General features: G+C 40.2%; 2 protein-coding genes across 3 annotated transcripts in view; one reads left to right on the top strand and one right to left on the bottom strand.

Annotated features, from left to right (window-relative positions):
* Nucleotides 1–1,283: 1,283 nt before the first annotated feature.
* Nucleotides 1,284–3,754, top strand: LOC100652071 (venom carboxylesterase-6). The gene is made up of 8 exons (XM_048414731.1): nt 1,284–1,478; nt 1,573–1,873; nt 2,097–2,294; nt 2,389–2,564; nt 2,650–2,806; nt 2,880–3,218; nt 3,332–3,491; nt 3,577–3,754. The coding sequence occupies exons 1-8, from the start codon at nt 1,284–1,286 to the stop codon at nt 3,752–3,754; spliced, it is 1,704 nt and encodes a 567-aa protein (XP_048270688.1).
* Nucleotides 3,755–3,779: 25 nt separating this feature from the next.
* LOC100648429 (titin) overlaps nt 3,780–24,468 on the bottom strand; it is a 63,378-nt gene continuing 42,689 nt past the window's right edge. Inside the window, exons 4-8 of one of the 2 annotated variants that reach the window (XM_048404706.1) lie at nt 22,034–22,081; nt 21,199–21,672; nt 20,516–20,797; nt 9,324–20,421; nt 3,780–8,821 (exon numbers count right to left, since the gene is read on the bottom strand). In XM_048404706.1, the coding sequence (XP_048260663.1) occupies nt 8,719–8,821; nt 9,324–20,421; nt 20,516–20,797; nt 21,199–21,672; nt 22,034–22,081 (12,005 nt within the window). In that variant the 3' untranslated portion in view covers nt 3,780–8,718. The remainder of the gene's footprint in view (nt 8,822–9,323; nt 20,422–20,515; nt 20,798–21,198; nt 21,673–22,033; nt 22,082–24,468) is intronic. The other variant, XM_048404707.1, reaches the window with a different exon arrangement.

Genomic DNA, 24,468 nt, shown 5'->3' on the forward strand with positions numbered 1-24,468 from the left:
ATACTAATTATAGAATAACATTAGTTATGTCTGAAATTACATTTGATGCATGTTTCATGTAGGAATGAGTCAGATCTTACGATTAATGTTCGGTTTTCTGCTACGATATTGTCAATCTAAATTACGTATCTGATTTAAAATCCCTCGCACAAAATAATAGATTGCAATTAGTTTATTCTAACGACGATTAAATTGTGAAGATCTGTTCTTCAACCATATCTTTTCGCATACAAAACAAATTTTTAGATATTTCGTACGAAGTCAGTTTTCAGAAAAGTGAGAAAGATTAACGTACATTTGCAATAAAAGTTTAAGTAATAGTGGGATCTCTTCACGTGTATAATCTTTAGTAGTATGATGTTAATTTCTTAGTTAGAATTTAATTGCGCAGTTGTAACGGAACTGTTATATGAATAACTCATTAAAAATTAGGAAGTTATCTTGAAAATATGTTATCTACAGAATGCACGGATTGAATAATGTAAATGATAATAAAACCAATCAAGGCAATTTATTTAAATTAATATATATTTTCTAACAGTGAGTAGTTGGATCATTTTCTTCATATTTCGTTTTTTTAGTGCAAGTATTTAAGATTTAAAAATGTTACGCTATTCGTGTTTTAATTTCATATATATATATGAAGTGTATATTAAGAAATTTTTTAATTTTTCCCAATAATTTCGCTATGCCTTTTTTCCAATTTTCTACTAGAATAGAATGTTCGTTTACTCAACTTCAAATACAGAGAGCGAAAATTCTTATATTTCCGATGTATTTATATCATCATCAGAATGCGAGCGCTAAATATTTACCTTGCACCAATAGTATTGTGCGGTGCTTAGCCGAATTCCGGTGAAAGTTTCACATCAAAATTGCGACTTGACTCCAGCGAATGCATTGCCAGCCGGAAAAATGCTGATAGTAGGAGAAAATGCTCGCTTTAGGAAAGATTATGTATCCGTGGTATTTATTTCTTGGCTTGTGCATTACGGCAGAACAATGTTTCAATCATTTATCGGTAATTGCTCAATCATTGTTCAATTTATGTATAATATATTTTGATACTATATTTTGATAACAAATATACTATATATTAGAGATATACTACTATACTATACTATTTATATATGTATTCATGTACATGCTTTACATATTGATAAATCGATAAAAGTATATCGTTAATTTAAAAAGTGCATTTTCATATGCTTATCAGCAGTTGTGTGGAGGTTATAAAACGCTTGCTACCGACCAGATATGTACGTAATTTCAAAAGGAACACAATGGAACTATCAGTTATCGCTTTGCTCCTGCTGGGATTTGTGAACTTTTCGTGGCAGAATGAGCAGGCACCCAGAGTCAAGACGTCTCTTGGGGACATACGTGGATATTATAAGATTTCTCGACATGGTAGGAAATACGAGGCGTACGAAGGTATTCCCTATGCGCAACCGCCCATTGGGAACCTTAGGTTCAAAGTACGTAGAACAATCGTGGAAAATTATGTCAAGAAACTAAAATTCTTTTGATTAACGAAACGTGATACTTAAATAGAATATTGTGAAATTACAGCCACCGCAGCCCGTGCAAGAATGGATAAATGAGTTACCCGCTGTGGAGAAAGGTCCTGTTTGCACCCAATATGTCGTATTATCTACCCCTCAAAATAGAGACAAAGTTACGGGATGTGAGGATTGCTTATATATGAATATTTATGTACCATTCAGGAATGGCAATGAATCCTTGTTACCAGTGATGTTTTGGATTCATGGAGGAGCTTATCAGTTTGGTAGCGGAAACAAAGTTAACGAAACGCTTGTAATGGACCGTGATGTTATCCTGGTCACGTTTAATTATCGTCTAGCATCCTTCGGTAAGAACAATAATGGAAAGGTTTTATTCCAAAAGTTTAGTATTAATAGTACCAGTTGACTACTAATTTAAAAGATTTAACTAATGTAATAAATTTAAAAGCCGCTTGATTTTTAATTGATTTTGTTGGTTTACTCAAATTGGTAGAACTTTTTGATCACGAAAAGCTAAAAGTATTTACACGTTATACTTATAACAAGATCCAGAAAATATGTTTGTTTAAGGTTTTCTTAGTACCGGCGACAGTGTAGTACCTGGAAATATGGGATTGAAAGATCAGAACGTGGCTTTGCGTTGGGTGCATAATCATATTAGAAGTTTCGGTGGCGATCCGAACCAAATAACTATTTTTGGTTTGAGTGCAGGTGCAAGCAGCGTCCATTATCATTATTTGTCACGCTTAAGTGCTGGTCTTTTCCAAAGTACGTGGTTATTTTTCTTTATATTATTGTTGAGTTAATATGAGAGAAATTCTATATTTTATATTGTATATTTTATATCTTATATTTTATATAGGAGGAATATCGATAAGTGGCGTGGCACTCGATCCTTGGGCACAGACAAAATATGCTCCTGAAAAGGCTAGAAGATTCGCAGCTACTTTAGGATGTCCAACACGTAATACAAAAGAAATGATCGATTGTCTCCAAACTCGCCCTGCGCGAATATTATCGCAAGCTACTGGCGAAGTGGTGAATTGTTACTATTTTTTCATCTTGATATTGTACAATTACAATTATATTTATTTTCATATAAGTTTCGAATCTTTAATCACAGCCTGATATTTATGCACCTTTTGGACCAGTTGTTGACAAATATGGACCCGACCCTTTTATCACTCGTTCGCCAATCGATATTATCGTTAGTGGCGAAGCATACGATGTTCCCTGGATTTCTGGAGTAGTTAGTGAGGAAGGATTATACATCTCTGCAGGTCTGATTTTATGCAATAGTAGTATTAATTCTATGTGTACTGCCACGTAAAATACATAGTTTTTTCCGAGTAGCATTCGTTGGTAATGATCAACTGTTGAAGCAGTTGAACGATGACTGGGATAATATTGCGCCATATTTGCTTGACTATAACGATACTCTTCCTCTTAATCAACATAAAGAGGTTGCGGAAAAAATTAGGAAGTATTATTTGGGATCTAATCCTATTGACAGTAACACATCATTGTCGGTGACACATATGATAGGTGATCGGATGTTCAGCGTTGACTTTCAGAAAGCTGCCATTTTGAAAGCGAAAATTAACAAAAGTCCGGTGTGGACTTATTACTACAGTTACAGATCTATGCATAGTTGTAGTGAAATTGTGAGTGGTGGTTCTACCAAGAACTTTGGTAAGTTACTTTATAATCTCGTGATTATGGTATTAATAAATTTTAATATTATTATTATTTCATATTATTATACTATATATTTCTGAACTTAAACCTTATTAGTATTTATTAAGTTAATATTTTTCTCTTAAATTCACCGGATGGATTAGGGGTAAGCCATGGAGATGATGCATTTCTTGTGCTTGACACTAGAATTTCAAACGTTTCGAGGCCGAATGACTTGGAAATGCAACAAATATTGCTCGATTTTTACACGTCATTTGCTATAGAGGGGTATTTTACTTTAAATTTTTACTTTTTCTTTAATTATCTCGATTTGCTGTTTAAATATATTCTTAATAAAAATTTCAAAATATAGTAAACCACGTGCCGGCGATGTTCAATGGCAAACATTAGATCCCAATGAAAAAGAATTTCAATATCTTCATATAGCTAATCCGCAAAACATAAAGATGGAAACTAGTAGCGACTTCGCGAACATAAACTTCTGGAATACGATCGATTTTAATGAAAACAAAATAAGTGGGCAGGAGTAACAAAGAAGAAGTAAATGAACTTAGCTGCTATTTCCTGGCTATTTATTTTTAGCAAAACCATTAACCATGTATGTGAAATAAATCAGAAAATTTTTTAATAATTACTGCATGCAACCAATTATGTTGTACTATTTTTGAATAATGTTTTATTCAAATATTTCTTAACTCGAGCCATTAATATCCCCTTGTAAGGGAAGGTAGTGAGAATCAGAGAGTAGATCGAAATTAGACATACAAAATCGTTTATTCTATATAAAAGGACACTTTATACTAGCACGTACTGTCAAATCTAACCTACTTCCATACAGTCAGAACCACCGAGATACCCTCGGCTCGCTCGTTTCTTTATGTATTACATATTATTACACGTGGCGAATAACTGATAATTATGCTGATAATAATGGGGATAACTGTCATCGTGGTTCTTCGTAATTGATTACAAAAATGAAACAAATAAAGGGTGGAGGAGGAAAACTAAATGAACGAACGAAATGAAAGAAGAGAAGACAGAAAGAAGAACTATCCGAGAAATTTATCACGAGCATTTTGAGTATATTCGCGTACTGTGCATAGTTAATATTCGTCTCGCTATTCACAGCATGATCAATTCTAATCTACAATTCGGCTTCCATTGAAAATCGATTTCTATAATTGAAGAACTATTGCGACGCGGTAAACGTTCGCGCTAGAAGACTATTGGCACCAGATAAAAATTGGTCATTCTGTGTATAAATATCATGTATTTATATTTATATATATCTATATTTATATATATAATATGTATAAAGGTGCGTGGCTCGTTTGCGTTGTCAAAGAACACGTTCGTCAGCCGCGACGGATTGATCAATTGTGACACGACGGGGAAGATTTTTACCAACGCTGAGCACGCAGATGTTAATTACATGCATCCTATGTGTTCACCATAATTAATATATCTTACGTTACAGTTACACATCTATATCATATAAACGTACCGTTGTAAAAACTCGATACTCGTTTTACCTTCGGTATAGTACGAGCCACGATATAACGAGATTGTAAAACTTGTTAGTAGTCGACAGTACTCATTAGTCAGTAATCATGGTGCTGAGACGAAGGAATTGATAGAAATACGACCACATAAGGACCAATTGTCATGGCCATGTATGTATATGTATGTAATACATGGAATAAAAATTTATATTTACATATATTAAAATCCCTCTTTCTGTTTTTCAATATATTAAAGTACTAATTTATATTTTTAGCTTTTTATTTAATAATATTAGATGATGATTAATAATGATCTAATTTCTAATTATTAAAAAGTTATTTAATTTTCTACTTAATAAATGAAATAGATTAGTCATAGTTCGTCATTTGTTTTTATTGTGTAATTTTGAATTTAGTATAGGGTTCTATGTGGTTCTACTTACAGTCCTAAAACATTAGTCGATAAAACTATTCGACGATTCAAATTACGACCTTGTTGCATCTTAGCCCGTATAATATACTATCACTATGAGTGGATATTAAGATAAATACTAGGCTCGACTAATTACTAAAATTTTAGTTTAATAAAAAAGAGCCGATTCGATTGCGCGTAAGTACTGAAATTATGATTGGTTCGTACGCGAGAAACGTGTTCACGTTTAATCGCAGGGGAAATTATATTTGAAGATTGTCGAGCTCTGTTAGCTTCAACGTTTTTATAGAAAGATATTGTGTTATCGTACTTTCCTAATGGACTGCATTTATGAATAGCAATAAAAACTTTCATTCCTCGAATAGATAGCGCAAGGTGGCCACCCGACCGTGTTTTAATTATAAAAAATATATCATTAATACGTTCATTGTTGATTCGATTTCCACTACCTGTAATGCCATATGCTAATGAATCATTTTCATTTGAGTCCTATTTCGGCATCATAAAACTTTACGCATGCGTTCTTCACGAGACTATCCCAAAAGCTTTTTTCCAAATTTTGAGACTTTTAACATGATTTCTTTTTTCATGTCATTATCATACACAAATAATTATTTTAGAAAATCTATTTCTATATCGTAAAATTCAAGTATTTGCTTGATATGAATTATTAGGAAAATATCTTAAAAAACGTACAATCCCCTTATGTATATACTGTAAAGGTAGGTCAATTCAGATATGCATTGAACGTGTCAATCGACTAACCTAGATTCTAGATCACCAACCAAATCGTTCATTTTGAATGTTTAATCTAATTAGTCATGCATTGGTTCATGTACAAAGATTCTACTTTATTTTAAATGCTCCTTAAATATTGGTCTTTGGACTAAATCAACGTATAGACAGTTTAGATATAAAGAAGGTTTTCGTGAATTCTATGTATTTTAACTTTATTATCGGATGTGTTTACGTATGTAAAGATAATCTTCGAGACAGTGACAGTAATAATATGGCCATTTATATCACGATCGAGTTGCCATTGGAAGCACTATGGTTACACTACGTTCTCCTAATTCCTTCCGGCAGAAATTTCTTCCCTATTCATACTCGTGTTTTTCAGACCGCGTTTACTCGCGAATGTTTCACGTTCGATTGTTTGTCCGCGAAAATTACGAGCTAAATTAACGAACGCATATACAGAAAAGCATTCGACGGGATTCGCTTGAAGACAGAATTTTTTCAGGAAGACAGAACTTTAATACGTGTGGTCTATCGTTTGTATTATAAATTACAGGGACAGCTATCTTGCGCGGTACTTTCTGCGATAATAATAGCGTTCGTTTTATTACACCTAAACGGCCCCAAGTTCCGGAGTCTCAAAGCGTTTCTGACAATGTGTTCCACATTCGACTCCTTGTATACGTGAACGAACACTTTCCGCTTGTTCCTCGGGTGTTTTCCACGCGGTATGGCTTAGTAAAATGGGTATCAAATTCTAATTGACTGTTTACGGATAAATCGCAGGAGTGAAGTGGTGGACACGTTATATCGTAGAACCACAATCCCCGCGACACTTTGAGACTAGAGAACGAAGAACGATCATCGTATAGATATAATTAATATGCTTTCATACAAACGTATAGAACATCGTTAAGTGTTATTATTTTAGGGGGTACAGTGTGTATAAAGAATCGTATAAATGTATATATTTATATTTATATATATATTTATATATATATGTATAATGACGCCAGCTCGCCGGAGAAGCGAATTCGCGTTCGGTCCTCCGCGCGAGCCGCTGTTTGAGCTTTGAGATACGCGTACCTTTCGTCTTGTCTTTGTGGCTTTTTCTTTCTTTTCATTTTATCTTTAAAACATATAAATGTACCATGCACACAGACGCACGCACACATACAAGCGCGCGTGCTTGAATACGATCTTAGCTTATTACACGGATCTATCGCGATAAAGAAAGGAATTTACTCGTATGTGCAATTGGTGGAATCGACATATTAAACGACGACTGACGTCGCCTTGAATCTCAAACTCTAAACATTATAAAATGATATTTCAAATTTATGTATCAAAAGAATAACAAGTTATGTATGTCTGGAATCTACATTCTAAATTATATGCATATTGTAGAAACTTTTTCAAATATATCGCAAGAAATAATTTTCACTTGACATGGTGCGTTTAAATTTTAATGCTTAGTAGTTCTTATAATTTTAATACGTCTTTTCCACCAACTCTATACATTCGGTGTATTATCGCGTTCGTGATTTATAGGAAGACGAAGGATATTATAAAAATTCTATAGAGGAATGTTGTTGCGTAAAAAATAGTTGGAAGAAATTATTGACTGGGAAGTTTGTCATGGATCTGCGGCGTTGATATTTCTAGTATCTTATCGATCGCATTCGAACACGCGTGAACGTCAGCAGACGTGAGTAGATGTGGACTGATCGTTAGCGCACGACGCGTGTCAGCCATGAAACGATTTTGATCTATCGCGATCGTACGGCAGATTGCCTTGGATCATCGTTGTTCAAGTTTCTACAGTGGTATTACAAGAGCAATCTGCTACGTGGCGCTTACATTTCTTATCGCGTGAATCGAATTCTCACGCATTCGATCGTACGCGGGAAATCAACAAGGCTTTATGCTAAGAAAAGGATCTCGTGGTTATCCCTCGTACAATCTCTGATATTGCTGTTACAATGTCACTGTATAGGAAATCGTTTCGTATGTACCAAGGTTCGTATATTTTCTTCGCTTTTTTATCTATTTATTTCTTTTTTTGGTCGCGTTCGACTGAAACGCATTTATCGTTTGTATCCCATCACCACATTTAATTCCTAACGACGATTCCTTGAGAATATTAAGCTTCAACGACGATGATCGTGGCTAAAATTAGCGCCGTGTTTGGCTGTCACGGAACGAAAGTTTAGTGCCGCTGTTGTCGGCACTGACGAAGGCACAGTCATAAGTCTCGTACGTTCAGCAACTTTTTTTTCATTAATCGCTTTTTCTCTTCCTTTATAACCATCGTTTTTACGTGTAAAAAAAAAAAGAAAAAAGATAATGGCGTAAGACATGGAACTATCACGAAATATTTCTCCACTAATATCCCTTTTCGTTCCACTGGTTTGCTTGTTTCTGTTTCACGTTTGGCACTAAAAACGAGCCTTGTTTTACATAGCTAAATTCTTCGTTTCTTTCTTTTTTGTTCCTTTAGTCCCTTCCATTACACGTGCTCATCGATCTCTCCCTCTCTCGCGCTCTCTCTCACTCTCTCTCTCGTTCTCTATTCCTATCTCTATCTCATTCTTCCTCTCTTTTTTTTTCTCTTTATATAACATAATATAATATTATAATATAAACGTTTACGGTTTTGGCCACTCAGTTCGTGATCGCCGAAGCACATTACAGTCTGTGTTTCCGCGATATTTAGATAGTTTAGAATATTTTTAATTCACTTTTATACAACACTGATCCTGCTCTAGACTTCCTTGTGCGTATGTTTGTTCGACGGATCCCCGGGATCGTGTTGGTCGGCTCATCTCCTCCTTCTGGCCGTAGCTGCTGCGATCATTTGCCTCAACATCGGCTCCGGACTACACACTCGTGGATCACATTTCATGTTGCCATCACCACCGCAACTGAAATTCAAAATCGTTCGTTTCATTAATATTATTGTCGCAGGTATTGCAAAATTCCCATTATCCATGGGTTATAAAACAATTAGACTTTCATTAGGTTACTCTTCGTGATACGATTATATTGAAAATCGGGGATTGTGAATATGCTCGAGATAAACTACTGGTTTGAGGACAATTTTTTATAAGGCAATGAGTGTTTCGCTTGTGGCTATTTTACTTTTGATAGTGAGTGGTAGTTGGGCCATTTGATGCCGTATATTGCTATAGTTAGAATGTAGAGTTTTCGGATGCAATTATTTTTAAATAGAAAGTATAATTTAATATCATGTCAGTATGTCACTTGATTTCTAAAGAATGTAGCCGCAAATATACGATTTAGAATATGACATAGAATTTGATTAAAATATAAAATTTTTGGGATATATATAATTCCTATTGAGTATAACTTACACTCAGTAGCTTCAAATGATAATGATTACTTAAAAAGAGACTTTAAACTTACGTGCACTGAAGGCAAGGTCCTGACGCGGACCTAATAACTTCTCCAACACGATACGCTTGTCCGCGAATTTGACAGCCGCTTCGTTTCGCAGCTCCCTTATATGCATGAGCGTGGAAGTGTGGCGGCAACGTGGTTGTCGTCGTGGTCGTCGTCGTGGTGATATTAAGCGACGTGGCCATTGACACAGGACACTCGTATCTTGGACAACAGAATCCACTGATCGGTTCCTCGTGACAACCTGGGATCGGCGGTGGACAGCTTTGTTGCAAACAAATGATGTCGCTTCTGAAGCAGAAGCAGAAGTCGCATGGATCATCTCTTGGAATTTGTTGCGCCGATACATAAACTTTTCCGCCATATCGGCAAGTTCCTGGTCCGTAAATAGCTTGATCATCTTCGTCGTAATCTTCGTCGGGACTCAAGTAACTGCCACCATGTGGAGGGAAGTGTGGATTGTCTTCTCCAGTTACCGATTGATCAGGATATTCAGGAACTTGCGGAGCTAGAGTACTCGTAGGTCGTTCGTATAGACTTGGTTGTATAGGTCGTTCAGTGGTTTCAAATGTGTGATTCACTGGTGGAAGATGCTCGCCAAATCCACTTGGCAGTTGACCTTCAGATGGCTCTTCTTTCTCGGTTGTCGAAGGTGCTTCCGGCAATGCAGCTTCTTCTACCTCTTCTTCTTCTTCCTCGGCTGATTCAACCGATGGTTCTGTTGGCAGCTCGTGAGTTTCTCCTTCTTTGTGCTCTTCAGGAAGCGCTGGTTCAATTGTACTCTTTTCTTGAGGCTGTTCCGTTGATACTGAAACTGCTTGCTCTTCCTCAGGAGTCTTTTCAGTTCCTGGGTGTTCTTCTGCACCTTGTGTTGAAGTTTCGATTACTGGTTTGGTAGAAGGTTGCGCTTCTGGAATGCCAGGCTGTGTTTCCGTTACTGCTGGTTGTGCTTCTGTTACAGCAGGCTGTGTTTCTGTTACAGCAGGCTGTGCTTCTGTTACAGCAGGCTGTGCTTCTGTTACAGCAGACTGTGCTTCTGTTACCGCAGGCTGTGCTTCTGTTACCGCAGGCTGTGCTTCCGTTACAGCAGGTTGTGTTTCCGTTACAGCAGGTTGTGCTTCCGTTACAGCAGGTTGTGCTTCTGTTACCGCAGGTTGAGCTTCTGTTACGGCAGATTGTGCTTCTGTTACCGCAGGCAGTCCTTCCGTTACGGCAGGCTGTGTTCCCTCTGAAGGTTGACTTGGTTCAGCTTCCTTTGTTGTAGCTTCCGTAGCTTCAACTGGAGACACTGGAACTTCTCCTTCTTGAGGAGACGTTGCTTCGGCTTCAGCTACTGGTGTAGTTGATTGTGATAATTCAGGGAATTGCTCTTTGAATGAAATACTTTCAGTAGTTTGAGGAACTTCTTTTTCGGGTTCAATTGTTTGCTGTTCGGCTTCGACTGGCTTTCCTTCTTCAGGAATCTCCTCAGTTACTTCAGCGGGTTTCTTTTCTTCAAAAAGAGTCTTTTCAGTTACCTCGCCAGGCTTCTCTTCTTCAGGAAGAGCACTTCCTGTTGTCTCGGTCGGTTTCTCCTTTTCTGGAAGAACTTCTTCTGGTGCTTTGGTAGGTTGAGCTTCCTCTGGAACTTCACTAGGAAGTTCCTTCTCTACTGCCTCCGTAGTAATTGCTTCTTCTGGTGCTGCAGTTGGAATCTCTTTCTCTGGAACTTCTGGCGTTGGGATCTCTCCTGCAGGAGTTACGTTTTCGGGAGCTTCGGTTGAATGTTCTTCCTCATGTGCTTGAAGAGGAACTTGCGGACTTTCAGTAGCTTGTATTGGTCCTTCGGTAGGAAGTGCTTTCTCTGGTATCTCAGATGGTCCTTGTTCTGTTGCTTCTTCAGTCGCTATCTTCACTGGTATTTCAGTAGAACTAGCCTCGGCAGGTGCCTTAGAAACAGCTTCAGTTACCTTTACGCTTTCCTCTACTGGAGTTGTTTGCTCTTCAACCGGCGTCTGTTCTTCTTCCATTGGTTTTCCCGTTGCTACTTCTTCCGCTGGTTTGCCTGTTGCTTCTTCTTCGACTGGTTTGCCTGTTGCTGCTTCTTCGACTGGTTTGCTTGTTGCTGCTTCTTCGACTGGTTTGCTCGTTGCTGCCTCTTCCACTGGTTTGCCTGTTGCTTCTTCTACAGATGGTACTTCAGTCTTCTGCGTCATTTCTTCTTCCGGTTTTTCTTCCGTCACAGAAGGTTGTTCTTCAGGAGTTGAACCCATTTCACTTGGCATAGTCGTAGCCTTCTCTTCTGTTACACCTTCATCCTCTGTTGAAGGTTTCTGCCTTTCCGTTGTCTGTTCTGGCGAAATTGGAATTTCTTCTGGTGCTACTGTGGAACTGATTTCCACAACTGGAGGTAGTGTTGCACTAGGTTGTTCTTTTCTGGTAGCTGTAATTCCTTCATCTATCATATCAGGCATTTTGGTCGTCTCTGCAACTGCCACACCTTCTGTTACAATTGGTTCCTCAGTTCCCTCTTCAGGTTTCTGTTCTCCCACAGTTACAACTGGCATTGTAGTTTCCTCAGATGGTACCACAGATTCTGTCACCTGCTCTTCTTTCTTTGTTACCTCTTCTGGAATTTCAGTTGGTGCTGTAATTTCAGGCACTTTATCTTCAACGGGAGCTATATTTGTTTTCTCAGTATCCGGTTGCTCCTCTGGTTCAATAGGATGTTCCTTAATTCCTTCTGTAGCCACTTCTTCAGTAGCAGGTGCCTCAGTTTCCTTCTCCATTGAAGGTTGTTCGGTTGGTGTTTGAGGAGAAGTCAGTTCAGGAGCTGTTCTCACTGTACTAATTTCAGGTGTTGCTTCTGTAATAGTTTCCTGAGATACAGGAGATCGCGTAGCTTCAGACGATGGTGTAGTTTCCTCTGCAACAGGTGAAACAGATTCTGTTGTTCCTTTCACTGTTGGTATTACTTCAGGTTGTTGCTCCTCAGGTGGTGGTGTAGTTTCCTGTTCAGGTTTCATTTTAACGATATTTAGTTGTTCTTCAGTGACTTCTTCTTTTTCTGCCGTTTCCTCCGTTTTAGTAGATGTTGAGGGTTGCTCAGTGCTTGCCTCAGCAGCTTCGGTAGAACTTGGTAACTGTTCTTCGGGTACCTTCGCAGGTTGTTCTTCGGGTGTTATCGTAGTCATCTTAACTGCGGTTTCCTTAATTCCGTCTTCTGCTAAAGTAGTAGGTATCAAAGGTTGTTCAGTTCTTTCAGGGACGGCATGTTCTTCTTCCGGAGTAGTTTCTGAAACAGTTTCTGGTTCCTTTGTAGTTTCTGCACCTATGATTGACGGCGTGGTTATTCCTACTTCTAGTGCTTCTGTGCTACTTGGTCCTTCTTTAGTCACACTATGTGCAGTCATTTCCATTTCTGCCGTTACGGGTGTTTCACCTTCAGTTGGTTTAACAGTTCCTTGTTCCACATGAGTCACTTCATGTTCTTCGCCTGCTGTTACACCTTCTTGTGAAGTAGACACTTCAACTGGTGGTATGGATGTTTTTTCAGATTCTGCTTCACCAGGTTGGACTGTCTGTAATCCACCTTCTGTAGTAGATTGTTCAGGTTGAGCAGGTTTTTCCTCTTCAGCTGGCTTAGTTTCCTTTACTCCTTCTTCTTCGGGTTGTGTTACCGATTCTGGGCCCACAATAGAGCCTTCTTCTAGTGGTCCTTGGGTTTCAACATTCACTGAAGGTTGACCTTCCGTCACTGCAACCTCTGGCAATATGGAAGAGCTTGGAAGTTCAGGTTCCTTTGTTATACCTTCTTCTGAAACTGCAGGTGAAACAGTTATTTGTTCTTCGCCTTCTACAGATTTTTCTCCTTCTTCAGCAGATGGAATAGATGGTTGTTCAGCCGTTGGTCTTATTGTGGTAGAAGCTTCCTTTTCAATTCCAACAGAAGTTTGTTCTTCTTGGATTCCTTCTGTGGTTACAACTGTCTGTTCCCCACTCACAGCAGTACTTGAAGGTTGCTCTTCAGGAGCCTGCCCTTCGATCGGCTGTTCCGTAGATGGAATCTTGGTTACCTGTTCCTCTGGGGTTTTCATAGGAGTGCTTAATACTTCTGGTGAAGTTTCATTCGCTTCCCCTGGAGGTATTTGACTAGAAGATTCTATCTGTGGAGATACTGGACTAAGGGTTTGTTCTTCAGGTTCTTTGGCAGCTTCTCCAACGGTAGTCGTTTGTACGTGTCCAGGTTCCGCAGATTTCGGTGTCGTTTGCTTTTCTTCGGAAAAACCAGGTGTATGTGTCTGTTCAGTCGTTTCTTCACCAGATATGTGCATTTCTGGTGCCATAGTCGAATGTTCCTTGATAGCTTCCGTTGTGCCTTCCTTCACTGGAACTTCAGCTGTTGGTGATACAGTTTTCTGTTCCTCTTCGTATTTAGGCGTTTCGTGTTCGATCATATGATTATCGGACTCCAACCCTGCTGTAGGCGTCGAGTCACAGGTGTACATCGGGCAGCAGGCATCTTTGCTAGTATAAATTGGCATGCAGTTTGATAAATGATTGGGAGGCGGTGGGCATTGAACAAGATCGCATTGAATGATGCTACTGATACAACGACATTGAAGTTGACAAGGGTTGGCTGGAGGAATTATAGAGTTGTTGCTGTAAGATTGTCCTTCGACGAGACAATTGCCTTCTCCTGGAATTGCTGGTGGTATATAAGGAACTTCTGTGGATAGTTCTTTTTCCGGAAGTTTCTCAGCCAGAGTGGATTGTTCGGCTATTTGTTCAGTTGTGGCCTTCGGCGCTATTTCTGCATAGGGTGTGGTCTCCTGAATTTCTTCTTCTTTGGGTGTTGCAAGTGATACACCTGGAACTTTCTCTTCTGTAATAGGACCCTCTGATTCCTTCTTTAGAGAACCTTGAGTGGTTCCCTCTTCTTTCGATGGAGTTTCAGTTTGAGCTTCTTCGGGAGTAGATGCTTTTTGTTCCCCTTCTGGTAATTTCGTTTCTTCAGTTGGTGCTGCTGTTGTCTTAACAGCTCCAGGTTCAACCGCTGACACTTCAGGAGTTTCAGTCATGATACCAACCTCAGGCACTTTAGCTTCTTGCTCGGTTGTTTCACTTTGAATAGTTGCTGTTGATGCTTCAGAAGGTAATTCTGGTTTCTGAGTGCTTCCTTCTGGTAATTTTTCTTCCTCAGTAGGCTGCTCTGAAGCTTGTATAGTTGGTTCCGTAGAAGGTTCTTCGTGAATAGTGGGAGCTTTTGTTGTTTGCTCTTGTGACATACTACTCTCTGTTTGTGCTTCCTCGGTGTGCGAAACTTCTTCCGTAGCTGTGGTGATGGCAGCTTCTGAACTTTCTTCTGGAAGTTCTGTCAACACTTCAGCTACCTCTTTCGGAGCAGACGAGCTAGCAGTTTCTTCTACACTAGGAACTTCAGTAGGTGCTGTTTCAGGAGTTTCAGAAGGTTTCTCTTCGATTGGACTTTCAGTTGGAATTTCTACAGATACTGGTACAGTTTCCTGAGAAGGAGTGGCTTCACTTGGTTTGCCTTCTACGGTCTTTTCAGTTTGATTTTCCTCTGCAACAGGACCTTCAGTTGGTCTCTCTGCAACAGGTCCTTCAGATGGTTTCTCCTCTGCAACAGGTCCTTCAATTGGTTTTTCCTCTACAGCAGGTCCTTCAGTTGCTTTTTCCTCTGCAACAGGCCCTTCAGTTGCCTTTTCCTCTACAGCAGGCCCTTCGGTTGGTTTTTCCTCTGCAACAGGTCCTTCGGTTTCTTTTTCCACTACAACAGGTCCTTCAGTTGGTTTCTGTTCTGCAACAGGTTCTTCGGTTGGCTTTTCCTCTCCAATAGGCCCTTCGGTTGGTTTTTCCTCTACAACAGGTCCTTCAGTTGGTTTCTCTTCTGCAACAGGTCCTTCAGTTGGTTTCTCCTCTACACCAGGTTCTTCAGTTGGTTTCTCCTGTGCGATAGGCCCTTCGGTTGGTTTTTCCTCTGCAATAGGCACTTCGGTTGGTTTTTCTTCTGCAATAGGCCCTTCGGTAGGTTTTTCCTCTACAGCAGGCTCTTCAATTGGTTTCTCTTCTATACCAGGTCCTTCAGTTGGTTTTTCTTCTAAGACATGTTCTTCAGTTGGTTTCTCCTCTACAACAGGTCCTTCAGTTGGTTTTTCCTCTGCAACAGGTTCTTCAGTTGGCATTTCCTCCACAACAGGTCCTTCAGTTGTTTTTTCCCCTACAACAGGTCCTTCAGTTGATTTCTGTTCTGCAACAGGTTCTTCGGTTGACTTTTCCGCTCCAATAGGCCCTTCAGTTGGTTTCTCCTCCGCAACAGGTCCTTCAGTTGGTTTTTCCTCTCCAGCAGCTTCTTCAGTTGGTTTTACTTCTACACCAGGTCCTTCAGTTGGTTTTTCCTCTGCAACAGGTCCTTCAGTTGGTTTCTCCTCTGCAACAGGTCCTTCAGTTGGCTTTTCCTCTACACCAGGTTCTTCAGTTGGTTTTTCCTCTGTAATAGGCCCTTCGGTTGGTTTTTCCTCTGCAACAGGCCCTTCAGTTGGTTTTTCCTCTAGAGTAAGTCCTTCAGTTGGTTTCTCCTCTACAACAGGTCCTTCAGTTGGTTTCTCCTCTGCAACAGGCCGTTCAGTTGGTTTCTCCTCTGCAATAGGCCCTTCAGATGGTTTCTCCTCTGCAACAGGTCCTTCAGTTGGTTTCTCTTCTGCAGCAGGTTCTTCAGTTAGTTTCTCCTCTTCAACAGGCCCCTCGGTTGGTTTCTTCTCTGCAACAGATCCTTGAGTTGGTTCTTCCTCTGCAACAGGCCCTTCGGTTGCTTTCTCTTCTGCAACAGGCCCTTCAGTTGGTTTTTCCTCCTCAGCAGGTCCTTCAGTTGGTTTCTCCTCTGCAACAGGTCCTTCAGTTGGTTTTTCCTCTCCAGCAGCTGCTTCAGTTGGTTTCTCCTGTGCAACAGGTCCTTCAGTCGTTCTCTCTTCTGCAACAGGTTCCTCAGTTGGTTTTTCTTCTGCAATAGACCCTTCGGCTGGTTTTTCCTCTGCAACAGCTCCTTCAGTTGGTATTTCCTCTACAACAGGACCTTCAGTTGGTTTTTCCTCCACACCAGGACCTTCAGTTGGTTTCTCCTCTATAACAGATCTTTCAGTTGGTTTCTCCTCTGCAACAGGTCCTTCAGTTGGTTTTTCCTCTCCAGCAGCTGCTTCAGTTGGTTTCTCCTCTGCAACAGGTCCTTCAGTCGTTCTCTCTTCTGCAACAGGTTCCTCAGTTGGTTTTTCTTCTGCAATAGACCCTTCGGCTGGTTTTTCCTCTGCAACAGCCCCTTCAGTTGGTTTTTCCTCTCCAGCAGGTTCTTCAGTTGGTTTCTGTTCTGCAACAGGTTCTTCGGTTGGCTTTTCCTCTCCAATAGGACCTTCGGTTGGTTTTTCCTCTACAATAGGTCCTTCAGTTGGTTTCTCTTCTGCAACAGGTCCTTCAGTTGGTTTCTCTTCTACAACAGGTCCTTCAGTTGGTTTCTCCTCTGCAACAGGTCCTTCAGTTGGTTTTTCCTCTAGAGCAAGTCCTTCAGTTGGTTTTTCCTCTACAACAGGTTCTTCAGTTGGTTTCTCCTCTGCAACAGGCCCTTCAGATGGTTTCTCCTCTGCAACAGGCTCTTCAGTTGGTTTTTCTTCTGCAACAGGCTCTTCGGTTGGTTTTTCCTCTGCAACAGTCTCTTCGGTTGGTTTTTCCTCTAGAACAGGACCTTCACTTGGTTTCTCCTCAACAACAGCCCCTTCAGTTGGTATTTCCTCTGCAAGAGGACCTTCAGTTGGTTTCTCCTCGACAACAGTTCCTTCAGTTGGTTTTTCCTCTGCAACAGGGCCTTCAGTTGGTTTCTCCTCTGCAGCCGGTCCTTCAGTCGATTTTTCCTCTGAAATAGGACCTTCGGTTGGTTTCTCTTCTGCAACAGGCTCTTCAGTTGGTTTTTTCTCTACAGCAGGTTCTTCAGTTGGTTTCTCCTCCTCAATAGGACTTTCTGTTGGTTTCTCTTCTTCCACTGTCTTTCCTTCTTCCTCTGGTTTTTCACTTGCCTTCTCTTCTTCTTCAGGTTTTTGTTCAACAGATTCTTCAGTTGGTTTCTCTTCTTCCGCAGGTTGTTCTCCTTCGGCGGGTCCCTCGATTGGTTGTTTATCAACAGGTTTATGATCTTCAAGGGGTTTTCCAGTTATTTGAGCTTCTCCTGGCATGGCAGTTTCTTCTTCTTCTACAGGCTTTTCAGTTGGCTTCTCTTCTTCAAGAGATGGCTTCTGAACGCCTTTTTCCACCTCAGGCAGCTTTTCTGCACCCAATTCATCTTCTTTACGTTCACTAATAGGAGGTTTAGTTGGCTGATACGCCTCTATAGGAATTTGTGTTCCTTCCTTTACTAATCCTTCAGTCATTGATTCCTCTGTCGATGGAGATGAAGTCACTGGTCCTTCAGTTTGACCCTCTTCCTTCGTTGGCTCCTCCGTTTTTTGTTCTTCTTGCACTACTTCTTCAGACGATATTTCTTTGGTTATCGGTGCTTCAGTTTGTTCAAGAGCTGGCTGTTCACTAGCCTCTGAAACTTCTGGTTTCTGTTCTTCTGGCTCCATTGTTGGGTGACCTGTAACTGTTGGAGTACCTTCCGTTGGTTCCTCAGCCTCCGTCGTTTCTTGTGTTACTGGTGAACCTCCGAGTTCTGAAATCGTTGTTTCTTTTGTCATTTCTTCAACGACAGGTTTCTCACTTGCTTCAGGTCGCTCACCTTCGCCGGGGGGTATTTGTGTTATACTTATTGTTTCGTCCTTAGCTTCCTTAGTGACTGGAGCTTCCTCTTCAGTAATTGGTTTCTCAGTAGCCTGTTCTTCAGGAGCTTCCGAAATTATACCAGGCTTTTCGCTTGGCAAAGCTTCTTCCGGCGCAACAGTACCTTGTTCTCCTTGTTCTGTAGCAGGTTTCTCCTCCGGAACTGCGTTGACTTCTGTAGGTGTCATTGGCGCACCTTTTGTACTTATTTTCACAGTTTCTTCGGTTTGCTCTTCGATGGCTGGTTGCTCAGTTGGATATTCTTCTGTTATAGGTACCCTAGTTGGAATTGGAACCGATACTTCAAATACGTGTTCTTGAGGTGTCTTTTCGGCTTCTTCAGCCGGTTTCACTTTGGAAGCAGTAATTTCTTCGCTTGAATCGTTCACTTCTTCGGAAGAGGTTTCTCCAGATTCTTCGATAGTAAGTCCCTTTGTCGGTAACTCTTGTTCTTCAGAAGACTCTTTTGTCGGGGAAACTTCGGAAGACAATGTCTCCGTACTCTGTTCCTCTGGCAAACTAGGTTGTTCAGTTTCTTGTGGTACTTTCTCTGGAATTTCCGGGGCTGATGTTGAAATCTCTGTTGCAGGGCTAGGTTCAGTGCCCTTCGCAGCAGCTTCTGTTACCTCTTTCTCTTCACCCGGAACCTCACCAGCTTCCGTAACCGGAGGAACACCTTCTGTAGCCTTTTCTGGTGCAATCGAAGTGGACGAAGGCGCTTCTTCGGGCAATTGCGCTTCCACCGTAGTTCCTTCTTCTATAGGAACAGCTTCTTGTTTAGGAGCAATTGTTGTTTCGTGAATTGTAGGTACATACATGGACGAACCTTTCTGCTCAGGTGCCTCAGTTACGAGGCTGCTTGGTATATGGAATTCTGGTGGCTTCATGTCAACATAACCTTCCGTAACGTAAATTTCGGTTACTGCATCCTTATCTTCTGCCTTGCTCTCTGGTACACGTTCCGTAATCGAGATACCTGGTGGACCACGTTCCGGAATTACAGGAGTTCCCTCTTCCATGTTGTACTCTTCTGTTACAGCTGGATGTTCACTAGTTTCCGATACTTCAGGAGGAATCATATCTTCCTTCTTGGGAGCCAGACCAGGCATTTCAGGAACCTTGTGTCCAAATACTGGGAGTTCTGTTTTCTGTTCGACTGGAACTTCTGTAGGTATTGCTTCTATACCGTGTTCTACTGGCGCTGCAGGCACTTCTGTAGGTAATTGTTCCGTGCTCACTTCCATTGGTTTCTCCTTTTCTTCTTCGAAAACTTGCTCAGGTTGTTGAGGAACTTGTTCTGTGCTTGGAACCTCTTCAATTGGTTTCTCAGTTGTTATTTCAATCCCAGGTGTTGCGGCTTCTTCTGGTTTCTCTTCAATGGGTGCCTCCGTAGACAGTCTCTGTTCTGATTCAGTGGCAGGAGTTTTAGTCGTTTTGACTGTTTCAGTTACTTCCTCTTCGCCCAATATTTTAACTGTTGTCGCTTCTGCTCCATAAACTGGAGATGTTCCCTTTTCTTCGCTGAGAACTTCTGGTGCTTCGCTTGGAAACTCTGGTGCTTGCGTAGGCATCTTAGCTTCCTCCACTGGATGCTCCTCTGTAGGTACTGTCTCTTCAGTAACACTTGGCTCTTTCTCCGAAACAGTCACACTTTCTTTCGTTGGTTTCTCTTCGCTTGGCAATTCAGGTTGTGTTTCTTCAGGCACTTTATGAGTGTGTGTTTCTTCTGGCATTGCTTGTTCAGTAACTACCTCTGGTCTTTCTTCCCCTCTTGCCGTAGTTACTTCTTGGGGCGTAGTCTCCAGTTTTGGTGACGATTCTGGTACTTCTTCTGGAACTGATATTTCGGTGACTTCTTGAGTAGTTTCTTCTGCAGGTGTAGTAGCCATTTCTTCGCCCTTTTCTTCTACGGATGGTGCTTCCGTCGCTGCGGCCTTTGCTCCCTCGGGAGATTCGGTTAATTTTGGTGCTGCGCTAGATGCTTCTGTCACTGCTGCAGTACCTTCAGTTTCTTTTTGAGTTGTTGGAATTTCTGGAGCAGCGGTTTCTTCTAGAGAAGGAACTTCTTCTTTTTTAGGTTCTTCTGTAGACGGCGCGCTTTCAACTGCCTCTTGAGTGGTTACAATTTCGTGATCTTGAGGAATGACATTGTCAGAACCTGGGAAGGTCTCTTCTGTTGTTTCAGGATGCAGTGCTTCTTTCTCAGCTGTTGTCACAGTTGCAACTGTAGTCTCTGGAACGCGTTCCTCAGTAGATGATTCCTCGCCTCTAGGTAATGTAACGAGTCCACCATGTCCATCTTCTTCTATGCAATAAAGAATGTTTATATAGAACTAGTTTCGCGAACGTTGGAATGTTGGCTGCGTTTAAGCAGTGTAATAAAGGAAGTTATTTCTTACCACATTGATACGTGGTCGGGCAACACTCTCCTTCCGGCGGTGGTAAGGCTGTACAATTCTTTCCATGAGTTTTCATCGGTGTTCCGCAATCTTGCACAGCGCATGCGATGTCACCGCGGAAACAATAGCAATGCTGACAGGGCTGGGTCGAGTAGATCAAGTCACCGTCCTCGTAAACTTTTCCTTCGTGGTAGCACTGCGGTGTTGCTCCTGGGGCCATCGTGGTAGTCATAATTAGACCGGGCGTTGGTTCAACCGTCGTGGCGAGTTCCTCGTCGTATTCTGTTGAAGATTTACAGTTATAATCCAAATAAAACATATACAGAAATTAATCTTGATGAATGACTAAAATTGCCGAATACGTTGATACAATATAGTATTTTAAACTTATCTTTGCACAACTGATCAATACAATTAGTGAATCTTTACTATACAAATAATCTTATTGTATGACTTAAATAAAAAAAAAAAAAAAAAAAATAAAGTGAGAAAATTCTCAAGTAAGCTTAGTTAGAGTTTATAGCTTACATAGTCGACGAAAACGCTTTGGAAGGATTAGTACTTTTCAAAATTTTGTCAATATTTTACGTTTCTTTTATAACGCAAGTAACATGGTGTAACAAAAATTTGCATTTTTGTTATCACAATGTTTCGCTGTTTAATGCCGTTTACAAGAAACTTACCGCAATTATATTTGACAGGACAACAAATTCCCGGTTGATAAACAGGCTTACATCCAGCCACACGTAAAGTACACTCCTGCATGACGCAAGTAGTCCTATTCCTGATACAATAGCAGAGTTCGCAAGGATTCTGAGGATCGGTGGGTAATTGGGCACCATCCGCGTAGAATCGATCGTCAACATTGCATCCATAATTGTCGTGGAAACCGACCGCCGTAGAACCGGAAATTGCTGGCGCGCTAGTAGTCGAGGTCAACAGTTGTACCGGCACTTCTGGGCAGGTGATGACAGGACAACACTGATCCGGGCGTTTTTCAACTGTGCAGTCTTGGCCAATCGCCTTGGTGAAGGGACAAACCCTCAAGTAACACATCAGCATTCGATTGTGACACGTGCAGTTCAGGCATGGTTCGTTCGTTATGATTCTATCGCCTTCCGCATAGTGTTGAAAGTTATAGTAGCACCCAGCTGTGGCTGTAAATTAACAAAATTATTTGGAATTCTTATTTGTGTTTTTCTTTTAAGTTTATATAGAGATTAAATTTTTTGAGTTGAATTAGATTCAAAGAGAATAATTGATTTTTCTAATTAATTTAAAGAGAATGAAAGATTGCATCTATTAAAGGATACGCATTACAGAGTTATTTGAATATGTGATATTTAAGGTTAAAGCGGTGCACAACGTTCTTAATATTCATTGAAAGAATTGAATCGTTAAAATGGCACGTGTTGTCTGTTCGACTCCGATAGAGGCCACAATTAACCTCACGTCGTCGGTAACGTGTGTGTACATTGATTAGATTAGGAGTAATGAAAGTCGTCACGGCGTACGTACCTCCATCGTATTCTGCTACTTGTGTGGTATCCTGGTCATATACAGGCGCTGTAACAGAAAAATATATACATTTCATTTCATGTTCTCATTATATGATCCAATGATTTCTTATTCAAACGTGATAATTCACATAAATTATTAGCAGGAGTTTGTATTTGTAGCTCAACTTAGTTCCCACAGTTCTCTGATTTGAGAGCTATATTAAAAATACTCTAAGATTTCAAAGGTGATAATAATTGCGGCGCTTAAATTATGAATAGTACGCGTGCCAAATATGTAAATAGGAAATAATCGATTTAGTGGAAAAGTGTGTAAATCCCGTACCAAATATTAATTTCGTTTCTATATTTACATATTTCGTTCAAATTATCGATCAATTTATCAAAATTAACAAAACATATGTCTTTTTACTTGTATCGAACTTTTCAATTTTTAAATATTTTAATAACTCCTTAATGATTTTTTCCTTAATTTTTCCAGAAGCATGGAAATACTTATAAACAGAGTTGTGCATAGCACGAAAATAACATTCATTTCCTGGAATTCATTATGGAAATTCCAACGTTGAAATAGCATATGTACGAGGCTAAATAATCTAAGGAACTCTATTTCCCATGAAATTTCATAGGGAGACGAGTCGTGTCTCTGCATGCAGTTTATCATAGTAATTACCGGCGGGATGCGTTTGTCCGGAGGGTGAGCCGGGCTTTAACAACGGAGTGAGTCAAAGCGTCATATGGCGCGAGCGTACGTGGGCGAATTCTCGTTAACACCCTCGCCCCAGTCGAACGAATTGTATGCCGAGTGTGCATGGAATACAGAATTCTTTTATTTTTTCACTCTATCTCTTGCTCTGTCTTTGCCATTCGTTTATCCTTATATCCTTGCTAGTTTTCACCGTCGACGAATCCATAGTAGAAACGCACGTGCACAAGCTTCGTTCTATCTCTATCTTTCGCTTTCGTTTCGTCTTTATCGTTCGCCTTACACGGCGTCGTTTTCGCAATTTCTTCGGAATTGAAGTGCTGCGCGCGCGACTCGAGAGTTCGATTGTTTGTGAAAAGCGACACGCCACCCTTTGCAAGGTACAATCGCTTCTCGCCATTCTTCCTACTCGAACAATAAGCCTCTCTATTCGCCGATAGGATCTTCTCTTTCTAGGATGTTCTCTTTTTCCGGTTTACGTCTTCGACTCGCGTTTATTGCGAATTTCAACGAAGCGAGATTTTCTTAGAATGAAAGTTGGATATTGGTTGCGAAAGAATTTGGAAAGTACGAAACTATTATTGACGGAACAAACTTTAGATAGAACGGAAAGACAGAAGTCTTTTGATACAGGATTTTACTGTTTGATATTGGATAGGTGGTTTTTCTGAAAATTGAATTCCTTAGAATTCGTATCGAGATTAATAAAGATACAATAGACTGAATAGAGGAATAATCGTTTCTTTCTGTGATCGTTTCACATTTCAGAATATTTTCAGAATTTATTGTTATAAATATTTATTAGAATATTTTTGTACTATGCAGTTTTTGAACTGCGAATGTTTCTAATATTTCGATAATAGTGATTCTATTCTCTATCTATTCTGTGTGTGTACTTTGATTTCGAAATACAGATTTCATAAGCTACCGACGTGAATGTGGAGAATGTACGAATTCGCAAATGACGCGCCGTCCTCTTTTCGAAAGTCTCTGCTTGTACTTTTTTCTTTGAAAACCGTCCAGGAACTCTTTGAAATGCACAAAACGTCTCCGTACGCGGATACGTGCATTGCGAGGCGAAGGATTCGAATGTCCAGCATGATCCCTTCATTGAACGAACCGTGCTGGCAGATTTATTATATGGCGCTGAAGATGCTTCGTGAACTCTTTTATGGCTTATATTACGATCTCCTTCTTTTCAAATCGACTACCTTGATAAATTTTAATATCATCATCTCTGAGACTGGAGTCGAATAGACCTGATTAATGGGAACTGGAATCTTTCTTCGGCAGACAATATTTCATTGAATATTGATCATATGACGTAGCTTCGAAACGTTGAAATTCAAATTAATTTCAAGCTTACTTTCAAACATTGACATTTATCTTAGAACTTTTTTAGAATAGACTTAAAAGATGTAATAGTTCTTTAAACATTTACAAATCTTATATATCTAAAAAAATAGAAAACAATTGCTGAACTGGTATAATTTTTCTAACATGAATGAAATTGTGTGCTTATTCGATCCATTTTTATTTAAATTTCCATGTTTTATAAACTCTATTATTACATTATTCCATTCATCGTTAAGAAGAACTCGCTCCGAAAGAACGTAACGAATACAGACGATTTTCTTTATACAAAAATTTTCCTTTGTATTTCACAATGAATCAGATCACATTTCGTTCCAGATTCGACCAAAAAACCTATATCCCAGCTGACGAGCACT

This window comes from Bombus terrestris, chromosome 3 (genome assembly GCF_910591885.1).
Source record: "Bombus terrestris chromosome 3, iyBomTerr1.2, whole genome shotgun sequence".
NCBI classification, from domain to species: Eukaryota; Metazoa; Arthropoda; class Insecta; order Hymenoptera; family Apidae; genus Bombus; species Bombus terrestris.